The sequence below is a fragment of the Mustela nivalis genome (genome assembly GCF_964662115.1).
Source record: "Mustela nivalis genome assembly, chromosome: 6".
In the NCBI taxonomy this organism is placed as follows: Eukaryota; Metazoa; Chordata; class Mammalia; order Carnivora; family Mustelidae; genus Mustela; species Mustela nivalis.
This window is the reverse complement of record NC_139025.1, coordinates 33640417-33654293: the sequence shown is the minus strand read 5'-3', so window position 1 is coordinate 33654293 and position 13877 is coordinate 33640417. Positions and strand designations below refer to the sequence as shown.

Sequence of the window (13877 nt, the reverse complement as noted above, 5' to 3'; positions counted from 1 at the left end):
TTCCTCTTGGCAGAACACTCAAGCGGGGTCAGACTAGCCCAGATCCAGCCCCGGCAGCCCTTCCCTAGAGTTGGCACCTGCCGGGCATGCATTTGTGTGAAGAGTCGCGATCTGCGTGGTCGCTAGTTGGTTCCCCTGTTCCGCTGAATTCGCTAACTTCGCGGGGGCCGGCCGCTTCCCGAGGCGGGACAAACCTGTCCGTGACCGCGCTCTTATTGGTCCGACACTGACACTAGCCTTGTGGCGTCCGCGGCAGGGGCTCCTCCCGGGAGGGAGAGCCCGGCCTGGGGCGGGGTGACGTCAGCGAAGGCGTGTCCAGGCCAGGAGGAGTGGGCGGGGTCTACGGGAAGGTGTGTCGGGGGCTGGTGCGGGGGCGGGGCCGGGTGGCTGTGACGTCACAGGGCGGTGCGGTGCCCGGGGCGCCCGGGTAGGTGAAGCGCTGCGCGGGGCTGCCGCGCTCTGTTGAGGCGGCGAGCCGCACGGAGTAGCGTTCCTCTCTCTCACTTCCCTCCTGCGCTGCCAGTCATGTCCCTGAGAAGCAGCCTGTCGCGTCTCCTCCGGACGCGAGTGCATTCCATCCTGAAGAAGTCCGTTCACTCGGTGGCTGTGATCGGAGCCCCGTTTTCACAGGGACAGGTGAGAACCGGGACCTGGCACCGAGGGGCAGAACCAGGAGAAAGCAGGGGTGGGGTAAGGAGCGGGGAGACGAGGAGAAGATGAAGAGGAACAGAGAGGGGGACGAGGTGGTGGGTTCCCACGATTGGGCACCGGGAGAGCACGTGGGGTTTCCTCTGGTAAAAGATGGGGAAGGAGAAAGGAGATGGAGGGCATCCTGCTTGCGCTGCGGGCAGGGGCCGCGGGCTGGAGGGTCTCCGCGGCCTTCCTCCCGAGGAGAGGGAAAGTGGTGGGTCCCGCTTGGGGAGTTGGGGCAGGATTTCAGGGAGGGGCTGGAGGGGGACAAATCGGCCAGAATACCCGGTGGAATGTCCGGAGAGAAGAGGTTGAAGTGAGCGACCGGGGATTTAAGGCTTCAGGATGCATTCTCAGAAACCATTCATTGGCGGGGGATATTGGAGCTGTCGTCTTCAGCGGCGAGGGGACGAGAGGGGCGGTTTTGTTCTCTTCAATGGAAGAAACCTGCAGTCGTGGAGACCTCACTGCTCGTGAAGCCCAGGCTTAGGCCTCTGCCAGCCGCACACACCCTCCCCCCGACCCCCCCAAGCACCGGATCCAGACCAGGCTAAGGCCCTTCCCTGTCTTGGCCTCTGCTTGCTCTTCCCACAGTCAGGGGCTTGGAGGTTGATTTGATTCCAGTAATTTTTTTTGCTCCTCCCCTGCAAGTGTTTGAAACGAGCCGACCTCAGGTGAAAAAAATAAAAGGAAGGGCTGATGGTGTCACAGGTTTTCAGAGGGATCTGTTGGCAACTAAGTATAGAATAGCAGATTTCTGTATTTTTGCGAAATAAAGTGGTCTTATTTCTAACCCACTTCTTTCACATCTAACTGTGTGATTTATGTGACAGAAAAGAAAAGGAGTGGAATATGGTCCTGCTGCCGTGAGAGAGGCTGGCTTGATGAAAAGACTGTCCAATTTGGGTAAGTGGCTGGAGTTTAGATTCTGTGATGGCTGGTAGCAGGCCATTCAGTCTCCTCTCCTGTCCAGGGACTGCACAGTGTCTGCTTGTACTTGGGAAGCCTCTCGTCCTCCCTTTGATTCCATCTGCTGTTTAAGATCTGGGAGTCTTCAGGCAAAGTCTTGTCGGCAATAAAGAGAGTAACTGTGTAGAAGGCGAGGAGGTGGAGTGACATGGGGTCTGGAGCAAGCAGTGGGAAGAATACTGGCTAAGTTCAGCTCTAACTGCTCAGTCAGCTCTTCCCTCTCATATTCCAGCTCTCGGAACTCCATCAGGGTGTGCTTCTGATTCATCAGTCTAGCCTGTTTCCTCTCTTCCTCTCCTTCATTTCCTCCCCAGGATGAATAGCTTTTTATTACGATAAGCAGAGTTTTAGATCAGTGTTTCTCAAACTTCCCTGTGATGAAAATCACTTGGATTACTTGTTAAAAAAATACAGGTTCCTAGGCTTCTCCCTGGAATAGTCTGATTTATTGGCTCTGGGTGGGACCCAGACATGTGCATTTTCACAAGCTCCCAAGTTACTGTAAAGTTACAGAACCTGACCCAAAGATAAAAGCCATTTATATGGTAATAGAGAACCCTTCTTTTGGTCAGAGGGCACCAAATTCCAACTGTTAGATAGGAAGGCTCCTTTACCTAACCTGAATGTTTCTAGCTGCTGTTTAAAGGCATTTCTTCTATTTATATGAGGACAACTCCCAGATCTTTTCTGAAGCTGTACGTGCAGAAGGTGTGGCAGCAGTGAGCTGTGGGTGCTGCAGATAGCAATGGGGAATCTAGGTTAACTATAAATCTCTTCCCCACTCTTGCTTTGAAAACGGAGTCCATTCCAGGGGTGGACCATTTCCTTCTAAAACACAGGTCGAGTGAAGTCACCAAAACCACCTTGGGCTGAGGTGTACTTCCTGTGCCTCTGGCTAGATCTAGATGTGGTGTCTTTGGTTCACTACTCAAAACTTTTCTCTGTTAAATAATTACAGATCCTTCTTCAGTAGGATCTCTTAATTCTTTTAATAACTCTCTAGGCTCACCACCAAAGATGAAAGAGAAATGAAGATTCAGTTTTAATGTGTCATCAGTTACCTAACAAGAAGTTTCTATTCCTGCTTATTTTTTTTTTTAAGATTTTATTTATTTATTTGACAGACAGAGATCACAAGTAGGCAGAGAGGCAGGCAGAGAGAGAGAGAAGGGAAAGCAGGCTCCCCGCTCAGCAGAGAGCCCAATGTGGGACTCCATCCCAGGACGCTGGGAACATGACCTGAGCTGAAGGCAGAGGCTTTAACCCACTGAGCCACCCAGGTGCCCCTCTATTCCTGCTTATAAATGAGGATCCTCTCCCTTTAAATCAGCTGTACACATTCAGCCTTTTTAATTTTTTTGAAGATTTTATTTATTTGTTTGAGAGAATGAGAGTGAGAGAGAGCATGAGAGGCTGAGAGGGTCAGAGGGAGAAGCAGACTTCCCGCTGAGCAGGCAGCCGGATGCAGGACTAGATCCCAGGACTCCAGGATCATGACCTGAGCTGAAAAGGCAATTGCTTAACCAACTGAGCCACTCAGGGGCCCCTCAGCCTTTTTAAAAGGCAGCGTTTTACACTGAAGACCATAATCTCTGGGAACAACTTTTTTTTTTTTTTTTTTTTTTAAATACTGGATAAACCCCTGCAGCCCGTCAGATGAACTGGGCCTGGTCTTGCTTGAATTGCCTGCTCAGTCCTCAATTCTACCTTTAGAGACAAGAATCAGTTTCAGCCTCTTACACAGAACACATAATATTCAGTTGAGGCTGCTGAATGAGGGGGAGAGGCACATCTGTGGCTCATGCTTTGTGGACTTTTCCTGTCCTAGCTCATGGTACTTTTCCGCTTCAACCTGGAGTAGCCATTCTCCCTTAAACACTACTCCCTCAAATACATCCTCTCAACCTAAAGTGATGGGGAAGCTGCAGTTTATTTTGGTCTTCTCTTTAAGTTTTTTTTAGCCTTACAATTTATATCCTTGCCCTGTAGCTGACTGGTAGGCCAGTACGACCAGCAGCCCAGAATAGAATCTCATTGCATATTAATAAGAGTGTGGCACTCAGCACATTTGCAGCGTGTGGTTTTGGCTAATCTCCAAAAATAGGTTGAGAAAAGTACCAAGAGAAGTTCAGTTGCTCTGTTGTGAAGCAGTACTGAGGTACCAGTGCACTTTCAAACAGGCAGCATGGGTCAGATTTCAAGGCGGAGAGGACCCAGGGAAAGATAACTTTCACAAATCCCTTTGTTCCTTGGCCTCAGCTCTGATGTCACAGGCTGCTGGTATTGCCATGGCATTGGTCAAACTTCCTGTTTTCTGGAATGAATGGATTTGATTTAGTGTCTGGGTTTGGTTTTCCCTTTTTTTTTTTTACCCTGGATTTAGTAAGGACACTCGGCTTCTCTCTCAGGTGACCCCTTATCTGAGCATATGCAGAGAGCTTGGGAGAGATGAAGAGGCAGTTGGCCTGCCAAGTCTCAGATTCGGTGCCTCTGCTTCTGATTCTGGTGAGCCCTGAAAGCCACAGTCATTGATCATTGGCCCCTTTTTTCTTTGGAAGTTGAAGGAGTGTTCTGCTGGGGGGAGGGGGATCACTGTCAAGGGAGATGTACAGTTTGAGGGCTTTATCATTGTAATTAGGTAATTGGACTCAGCTGAGGCACTGAAAAGAGATGCCAGCCACTGAAACAACTCTTTAAATTAACTTAGGCTGGAGTTCTGGAAGCCATGTGGGAGCCCCTCTGGTTCCTCTCGACTAGGCTAGAGACATTTGTCCTTCCTGTTCCATTTGGTGCTCCATCAGACAACAGACCAGAATCTGGTCTGCTTCAGGAAGAGCTGATTGAGGGCCTTAGGTAGTTTAACAGGAAGATCTGAGAACTATTCGGTACAGATTGATGTGTGAGTTCCGGGATATGTATTTGCTTGCGGTGGGGTGTTAATATTCATTAGCTGTGTTATCGTGATACTTGGCCTGGCCTCTCCCTTGCTATTCCACTGAAATTACCTCGAGCAAGCCTACTGATCTGTCAGCCTTTATTTTGCTGGGCCTCTCTATTGCACAACTGATCGCTTTATTCTGGAAATACTGTGAGCAAAGACACCCCTCTCTTTTGAGTCTCTTGTCTCCATTGACTAGTCTTTCCTGGACTCCTTTGTGAGATCTTCCTCTTCTTCCCAACCCTTAAATGCTGACCCCAGTGTTTCTCCAGCTTGGTTCTAAGGACCCTCGTCTCACTCTCACAGATGTCTCAAACTGCACTTGTTCAAAACAAAATTCCTTATCTTCTTCCTCAGATCTGTTTCTCCTGCTGTCCTCCCCTTGTCTGTTTCATGCTATCACCCATTATTCAGTCACTCAAGTCAAACTAAAAAGACCATCACAATTCTTTGCTCCTTCCGTTTTGTGCTTTACATCTGTTGGTCACAAAGTTGTTGATTTTTTTCCCCCTCCTAAAAGATTAGAGTCCTTCGCCATAATGGTGCTGCTGTAGTTCTCTCTCTTTACACTTGACTGTAACTTTCCTTTGGTTTCTTTGGTCCTTTGTCTACCTTCCTTGGTTCACATTCTTTGCTGCCACCAGAGTAAGCTTTCTAAGACCATTTATCCTTTGCTTAGTCTTTCCATGGCTTTCTTTTACATGCGTCCATGCTTTTCAGTCTTTTCATTCATATACCATCTTTTCTAATTTGCCATATTATTCACTTTGTATTTCTTAAAATTGGCTTTAAAGGTTCATAATTTTTAAATGTAGCCTGAACCTATAATAAGCAATGAAATCTCAGGCTTGTACTAGATACATTTTTCTAATCCAGTTTCATTTAATAGTTTTACATTTTGCTATTTGTCCTTCGACCCCTAGGTTGAAGTGTAGAACACATAGCATTGCAATCTGACCTTCATCTATGTCTTTAGACTTCTCTCTACCCACATTCTGCCTTATTCTCATTGCAGCTAGAGTTGTGAGCCCTTGACCTAGGCTCCACATATAGAAGCATGCATCCTAAACTTTGACTTGAAATTCGAGAAGGAGCAGCAAAGAATTCATTCTGTGATGGGCAGGGTGGTAACAGTGCCAGCAGGGGCTTCTGTCCAGCGTCATGGGGTCAGTCGTGCCAGCTGCATGCAGTGCCTTTCCTGAGTAGTGGAGCTCTAGATCTTTACCGGACTGTCCTGTAGTTGGACTTCGGGAGCCATAATTGCTGGTACTGTGGCCTTTAACCCAGATATCAGCCCTCTTAAAAAGATTCCGGGAGTTACCCAAATTGAATAAATTGCTTTTCTGCTGTAATTAGCTAGAACAGGTTTCTGTTGCTTGTAGTTTAGAGATCCCGATTGATACGCAGTTTACAAATTCTAGTGAGAAAAATTGCCATGTGGACTGGGATACTCTAAGTCCTCTCTCTAGTCTCTTGATAATAAATTCTTGTTCTTTTGTTTGTCTTTTTCCCTAGTACTTGACACAGACTTCTTGTAAGTTAATATAACTCATTAGGTTACAGTTTCTTTGGCCTTTAGTTAATTTCGGACTAGATCTTAGTCTCTCCAGGTTTTAGCAGCTCTCTGTTCCTTGGTGCTTTGATTTTTGAACCATCACGTTCCTTAATGTGACTCCTGAAAACCACCTCAAATTTTAACTAAAGACATTTTTAAGTTCTGGGCATGCCTGACTAGTAAGCAGACCAACTTTAGTGTATTACCATGACTTAAATCATTTTCAGTGTTCTCGATCTTAAGCCTATATCTTAATAGAGTTATAAGACTGTAGACATCTGTTAAAATGATTGCACTTAAAATGTAAGTAATATAAAGTATGTATCAAAGCATTTTAAATATCATTTTCAGGTTTTCTTTTCTAGGAGCAGCTTTTAGTCACTAAAAACTATAACAAGTTCTTTTGCTAATTTCTATATTCCAAAAATTTGAGCACTGCTAAGGTTTAGGTACTGGGAATATAATAGTGGACAAAAGAAAGTCTTGTTATCTTGGAGCAGCCATTCTAATGAAGGGTGGTTGGAAACAGACTTAAGTAAAACATACAGTCTGTCAGATGATAAAAAAATGAAAGCAAGTGGTGGGGGATAGCAAGTATTGGGGATAGAGTAGGCATTGTGTATGTAGTTGGGGAGGCCTCAGCAAAAAGGAGTCCTGTGAGAAGACCTTTGGCAGGTGAAGAAAGGCACAAGGTATGTAACTGGGAGTATTTCAGGCAGAAGGAACAGTAAGACCCAGAGAAAGAAAGGTGCCTGGGAATGTTCAGGGAACAAGATGCTATTATTGAGCTCTAGCCAGTGATTGCTCTTTGGGAAGGGGAAGGCCTTCTATTCTTCAATTTTTCAAGAAAAACCAGAAATCTGGATTTTGATGGGAGATCTAAGTTGTTTTAATAAAAAAAAAATAGGCTATATCCATACAGTGGAATATCACTGAATCATAAAGAATGAATTTCTAATTCATGCTACAGCAGGGATGAAACTTGGAAGCATTATAGTAAGTGAAAGAAATACACAAAGAGCTACATATTCTATGATTCCATTTATATGAACTATCCAGAATAGGCAAATCTAAAGAGACAAAGTAGACTAATCTGGGGACTGGTGGGTAGAAGCAATGGGGAGTGGCTGGCAATGGATGCTGGTTTCTTTCTGGAAGGTGATGAAGCCATTCTTCAGTAGGTAATTTGCTGAGTAATATGCTGGAGCAAAAGCCAACGTAGCAGATGTAGGTAAATCTCTTAAAGGCATTATTGGGATTTACCAAATTTCAGTATAACCAAATCTTTCCTTCTCAGAAAGGGAGCAGGCAGCAAAGAATTTAACTTAGACCTTTCATTTCAAAGTTGTTATCCATTTGCCATGTTCTGGACATTGTGCTAGGCTCTTGCTACTAGGTCATTCTTAATTTGTTAAAAACAAACAATACCCATCAAGATGGCCAGTGTCAAAAACAATAAAAACAGCAACAAAAACCCCGAAAATAACAAGACTTGGTGAGAATGTGGTGATATTAGGACTCTTGTGCACTATAGTGGGAATGCAAAATGATATAGCTGCTGTCAAAACCAATATGGCGGGGGCGCCTGGGTGGCTCAGTGGGTTAAGCCTCTGCCTTCGGCTCAGGTCATGATCTCAGGGTCCTGGGATCCAGCCCTGCATTGGGCTCTCTGCTCAGCAGAGAGCCTGCTTCCTCTGCCTGCCTCTCTGCCAACTTGTGATCTCTCTCTGTCAAATAAATAAATAAAATCTTAAAAAACAAAACAAAACAAAACAAAACAAAAAAAACCCCGAAACACCAATATGGCAGTTTCTCAAAAAATTAAAAATGGTTAACATATCAGCAATTTCACCTCAGGCATATACCCAAAATAATTGAAAGTAGGGTCTAGAGGAGATATTTATACACCCATGTTCATAGCATTGCACACAATAACCAAAAGATGGAAGGAACCCAAGAGCCCATTGATGGATGAATGGATGGATAAAATGATACAAACGTACAATGGAATATTAGCCTTAAAAAGGAAAGTTCTGACATATGCTGTAACATGGGTGAACCTTGAGAACATTATGCTAAGTGACATAAACCAGTCACAAAAAGACAACTACGTATTCCACTTACAAGGTACCTAGAGTATTCAAACGCATAGGGACAGAAAGCAGAGTGGTGGTTGCCCAGGGCCCCAGAGTGGTGGTTGCCCAGGGGAAGGGGGAATGAAGAAATATTGTTTAATGTGTACAGATGAAAGGAATTCTGGAGGTGGATGGTGGTGATGGTTATATAATAATGTGAATGCATGGAATACCACTTAAAAGTGATTATTTTTATGTGTATTTTACCACAATTTAAAGGAGAATTAAAGTAAGTTAGAATATAATGTGAGTTAAGAATGAGGCCGTAGCTTGAGGTTGTAGCTTTTCTTAGGACATGACCATGCCATGTGCTTAAAATGATTTTTTTTTTTAGCTTTTTAGCACATTGTTTTGCTCTATAAATCTGAGAATGAACAAACCAAAAAAGTCTGTCCTGGAAACCATAAGAAACTTTCTCTAGGTCATACAGTCAGTAGTAGAGTAAGAGAGACTCATTTCTTGCCCTGTGCAACACGATCCCTGGACTGGGGCAGTCGGCTGCCTTCTCAGCTCCTGTGGTGGTGGAAGAAACTCAGAGTGGCTCTGTCAAAAGTGTATGGCTTCCTACTTCTTAAAGTCCTGCGTGTTCATGGTGTACTCACTCTCACATTTCCCATGATTCCCATGATGGCTGTTTCAAGTCTTTACCCACAATCCTCAGGGTCTTGTCTTTCTGACTCAGGCACAAACTCCCTTAACAGCCCTTTTCCCCATGACTCCCCCCAGTTAGTTGTATGGACCAAAATTCTTTTATACCCTCAGAGGATGAGGGATCCCGTCCTCCTGGTATCGGGTAGATAAAATTGCATGTGATAAAGCACAAAATAACAGCAGTTTTAGAAAAATCATGTCAAGGGCACTGGGTGGCTCAGCTCGTTTGGCTCAGGTCATAATCCTGCAGTCCTGGGATCAAGTCCCCCATCGGGGTTCCTGCTCAGTGGGAAGCCTGCTTCTCCCACTCCCTCCTTCCTCGGCTTGTGTGCCCGCACCCTCCCTTGCTCTCCCTGACCCCCTCTCTCAAATAAATAAATCTTAGGGAAAAAAAACAACAAAAAACTCACTCTCCAGTAAGCAGGTCTGGAGAGAAGTCCAGAGCAGGTTTGGACCTTCTGTTTTTATAGTTTGGACCTAGATTCTTATCTCGCTGTTCCACCAGCAAGGTCTCTATCTAATGGTCCCAGATAGTGTGGTGTCCTATCTGGCAGCAGGGGGCAAGAATGGACAGAAGCAGGTGAAGGAGAACTTGTGCTTTCCCTGAAGGAAAGTTTCCAAGAAGCTGCAGGGCACTCCTGCTTATCCTGTTGGCCCCAATGGGTCATATGGCCACACCCAGTTACAGGGGAAGATGGTGAGTTTAGTCTTAATTCTAAGAGGTCATGTTCCCAGCTAGAGGTCTGCTGTCTCACTGGAGAAGTGAAGAACAGATCTTGGACAAGGAACAAATGGTCACATCACCTCCCTATGCTCCAGATCCTATCTCTCCTGCCTTCAGAGTGTTCTAGCAATTACCCTTTCCTTCCTCTTGTTCCTCAACTTCTAACCCATCCCTTCAGTAATTAACTGCAGATCTTACCGTCATGGTTTCTCCACTGCCCTTGCACACTTTGACTTGTTATAGTCTGACGTCCTGGACCATCATTGCAACAAAAACTGGTTTTGCTTCGGTCTTGGACCTCCTATGTTCTATCAGAGGAGACACTGCAGCATTCACCTTACTCATCACTGTCGGCCACTCCTTCCTTGTTATTATATATATATTTTTGAAGATTTTATTTGACAGAGAGAGACACAGCAAGAGGGAGAACACAAGCAGGGGGAATGGGAGAGAGAAGCAGGCTTTCCATTGAGCAGGGAACCTGATGTGTGGCTCAATCCCAGGACCCTGGGACCATGACCTGAGCCCAAGGCAGATACTTAATGAGTGAGCCACCAAAGCGCCCCTCCACTCCTTCCTTATTGAAACAGACCCCATGTTCTTCTGGTTTTAGCTCTTCAGGTTCCTTGACTAGATTTTCAGCTATCTGCCCTTTACCTTCTGGTGTTCCTCAGTGTTCTTCCCTTGATTCTCTTGCTTTAATATTCTCTCAGTTGGCATTTTGTCTATTCCCCATGGCTTTTCTGTCACCTTTATGCTGATGCCTCCAAAGCTTTATCTCCAACACTTGTTTCTTTGCTCAGCTCCAAACCTGTAGCCCATTTGGCTTCTGTGTATCTTTTTTCTTTTAAGATTTTATTTATTTATCAGAGGGGGGGGGGGAGCGAGCACAGGCAGACAGAATTTCAGGCAGAGGCAGAGGGAGAAGCAGGCTCCCTGCTGAGGAAGGAGCCCGATGTGGGACTCGATCCCAGGATGCTGGGATCATGACCTGAGCCGAAGGCAGCTGCTGAACCAACTGAGCCACCCAGGTGTCCCTCTGTGTATCTTTTTGACTTTATTAAGGAAATGTTCAAACATAACCAAGTAGAGACGGTGACCTAGTGAATTTGTTGTCTCTGTTACCCAGTGTCAATCAATCATCAATACATGGCAGTGCCTTTTTTTTTTTTTAAGATGTATTTATTTTAGAGCGCCAAGCCCGCAAGCAGAGGGGAGGGGCAGAGGAAGAGAAGCAGACTACCCCCTGAGCTTGAAGTCCCAATTAAGAGGGCTCTATCCCAGGACCGTGTGATTATGACCTGAGCCAAAGGCAGATGCTCAACTGAGCCACCCAGGTGCCACTCCATGTAGTTTCAACAAGGTAGTCTCTAACACCTCAAGGCCATCTATCCAGTACGAAACTTCTCATCTTCTTCACTCGCTTCCCCTGTGTCCTCAACTCTGGTAGTAAACCAGAGAGCTGGTGTGAGGGCCCTTAATCTCCAATCCCACTGTAAGTATTACCAGCATCTGTTGCTTCTCCTATGGCCTTGTCTCCCCCCCCCCCCCCTTGTGGAGCTGCACTTCCTCTGAGCCAATCCCTTTCCCTCAGGCCCCCAGGGCGCTAAATCTGCAGCACAGATTTGATTGGTCACTTCTTGATGTGGAAACCTTAGTAAGCTCCCTGCTTAGGATCTGTGTCCTGCCCCTTCCCCACTGTCACTCTCCTTTTGCAACACCTGTACCCCCACCCCTGCATACCCCCCCTTCTCCACAGTCCTCCCAGGAACCCTGGGCTCCCGGGAATTGTGAATTGTTCTATAGGGCTGAAGGTATTCTGTGCCTCTTCTGCTTGAAGCCTTCCCCTCTTCCGCTTTTATTGCTGGCTAATACCTTCCAGATTCAGATATGAGGTTGTATTAATATAACAGGTGTAGTAATGCTCAGATTGGGAGAAGACAGACCAAATCTTCCTGGCTCCTTCCCCCAGGCCACAAGGTCAGAAACCACTGAAGAGGAAAAGAAGTAAAAAACTCCTTCCTGTATGACCCAAGAATTGAGTCACAGAGCGGATGGCATCATGCTTAGGGTTTCAGAGAGTTGGCGTTCCAAGATTAATTGGCTTTGCCTTAGTAGTATTTCATAGATTTGGAAGATTCAAGCTGTGTGTGAGAGCTGGAGACTCTAGGAGCCGTTTCAGTGTGCGATCTGTGGGCCTGTGTGTGTTTGCAGCTTCTCACCAAAACCTGATTTTATCAAAATGACAGTCTATTACAAACAGGTTTTGGGAAGTCTTAGGTTACGCCATCAGTTTCAAGGAAAAGAGAAACGGTAGGGTGGGGCACAAAACCACAAAGATGCTTCATCCAGTTGAACTAAGATATAAACCTTAGCTTGTGGAGGCTTTCCCTTATCTCAGGTAATACTAAGAGCATGTGAGATAGGACAAGCTCAGAAACTGAACTTGGTTGGCGATCTTGACTCGTCCAGGAAGCTAGGGGCCAGAGGGCAAGAATTCTTCCTTTTGTGTCTGTTGTGGCACTTCACCTCCTGTGGCTATCTTGTATGCACTCTGTTTTCCACCTAGAGGGGTCTGGAATGTGGTCTGTCTGGTTCCAGGTTCCCTGGGAACACTCCCTAGGATGCCAGCCCAGGCTCTGGGGAAGAGAGCTGTACATCAGAACTGTTAGCTCCTGAAGCTGTAGTCAGTCACTAGTCTGATATGTTTCCCTTCAAATCTTTTCTGGAACAAGGTCGAATATGAAGAACTTAGAAAAGATCACATTTTCTGGAGAGCGGTTCTTTATCCCCAGGGATTGTTGTTGTCTCTTCCTGTGGCTCTACATTGGAGCAGGTTGAAGTTTTGTTGGCCTGTTATACCACTAGCAGATCTCTCTCCAGAGAAGCTCAACGATCTTGTTCTGAATGGAGGAGATGGTTATGTTGCTGTGACTTGGGAAGCCTGCACTGGAACCAGGCTTATGGGGGTGCCACCAGCTAACGGTCCATTTGCAAAAGCCTGAGTTGGTTCGCCACGGTCTAGAGGAGCTTCGAGGGTTGACGTGAGTTTGGTCCAGGTGATGAAGTTCGAACCTAGGTGAGGTTCGGTGGGCTGAGGTCCGGAGCCGATGACCAAGAAAGAATTCTTGAGACATCTTTGGTGCAAAATGATGGTTTATTAAAGCACGGGGACAGGACCCCTGGGCAGGAAGAGCTGCTGCCCCGGGTCGTGAGGGGTGGCAGGTTATGTACCCTGTGGTTGGGGGAAGGTGAGGGGAAGGGAGGTTTCACAGGAGTTTTCATATGCTAAAGAGGGCCTACAAGGTGCCAAGATGTCAGAGGCCTACCGAGGCCTTGGAGGCCTTGCCCTTGCGGCTTGATCAATGTTGTCTTTAGACCAGCCATTAACATTAAGATAGTTGGGAGACTTTTTGGTGGGATGTCACAATCCTGCTATAAATCATCTTTGTTAGTGAGATTTAGGACATTTGTAAGCCAAGGGAGACTCCTGTCTAGCAGGATTGTGAGCTCTGCAAGTTAACTATTTGCTTATTGTTCATGGCAGTCAGGGCTGCCTGAGGGATGCTACACATAGGACTGAGGGGGAGCGGATGGAGGCCGGGGGTACAAGGCGCCAGCTTTTGCTTTGTCTTCAGCCAGCCTGTGCTTCCTCATCACAGAGGGCAAACATTACTCAGCTTTTCTTCAGACAGTGACACTCTCTTCTCCTTATGAAGAAGGACCAATGTCGCCAGAGAACCAAGTAGCAAGAAAACTATAAATGGTGTTGTAAGTCATCTCCGTTACATGTCGTGAACTGAATTTTCAAGTCCTGTATTTAAAATTTTTTTACTCAAGTATCCCATTCCTGCAAAGGCATCTATGGGCACCATGTTTGTATCATTTGATTTTTGAGGCGAACTCTGGTGCATGCCAGATGGACGTGTCTGACATGAAGCCTAGAAGCCCGGGGTCACCCTTCCTCCTTAAGCCACTCTCCCTGCCCTGGTCTTCCTCAGCCAGCTCCTCACTGCCTCAGACAACTGGGTGAGGAAGGAGGAGATGTTGAGAGCCCTGGTTAAAGCAGTCCTCTCAGAGACCCAGAAATGAACCAGAAAAAATAGGTGTTATCTTCGTGATGGGATTTCTTTCCCCAATACACTCAGCTTCTTTTGGAGCCAGAGACTAAGAAGCAAAGAGCGGATTTTGAGACGCCTCTGGGACTCCTGATTC

General features: G+C 46.2%; 1 protein-coding gene across 3 annotated transcripts in view; it reads left to right on the top strand.

Annotated features, from left to right (window-relative positions):
- The first annotated feature begins 397 nt into the window (after positions 1-397).
- ARG2 (arginase 2) overlaps positions 398-13877 on the top strand; it is a 31389-nt gene continuing 17909 nt past the window's right edge. For 2 of the 3 annotated variants that reach the window (XR_014312607.1, XM_082734045.1), the window contains exons 1-2: positions 400-636; positions 1524-1596. Coding sequence is in view for 2 of the 3 variants with exons in the window: in XM_082734045.1 (XP_082590171.1) it covers positions 526-636; positions 1524-1596 (184 nt within the window). In the remaining variant the exon portion in view is untranslated. Of the gene's footprint in view, positions 637-1523; positions 1597-13877 lie in introns of all 3 variants that reach the window. The other variant, XM_082734044.1, reaches the window with a different exon arrangement.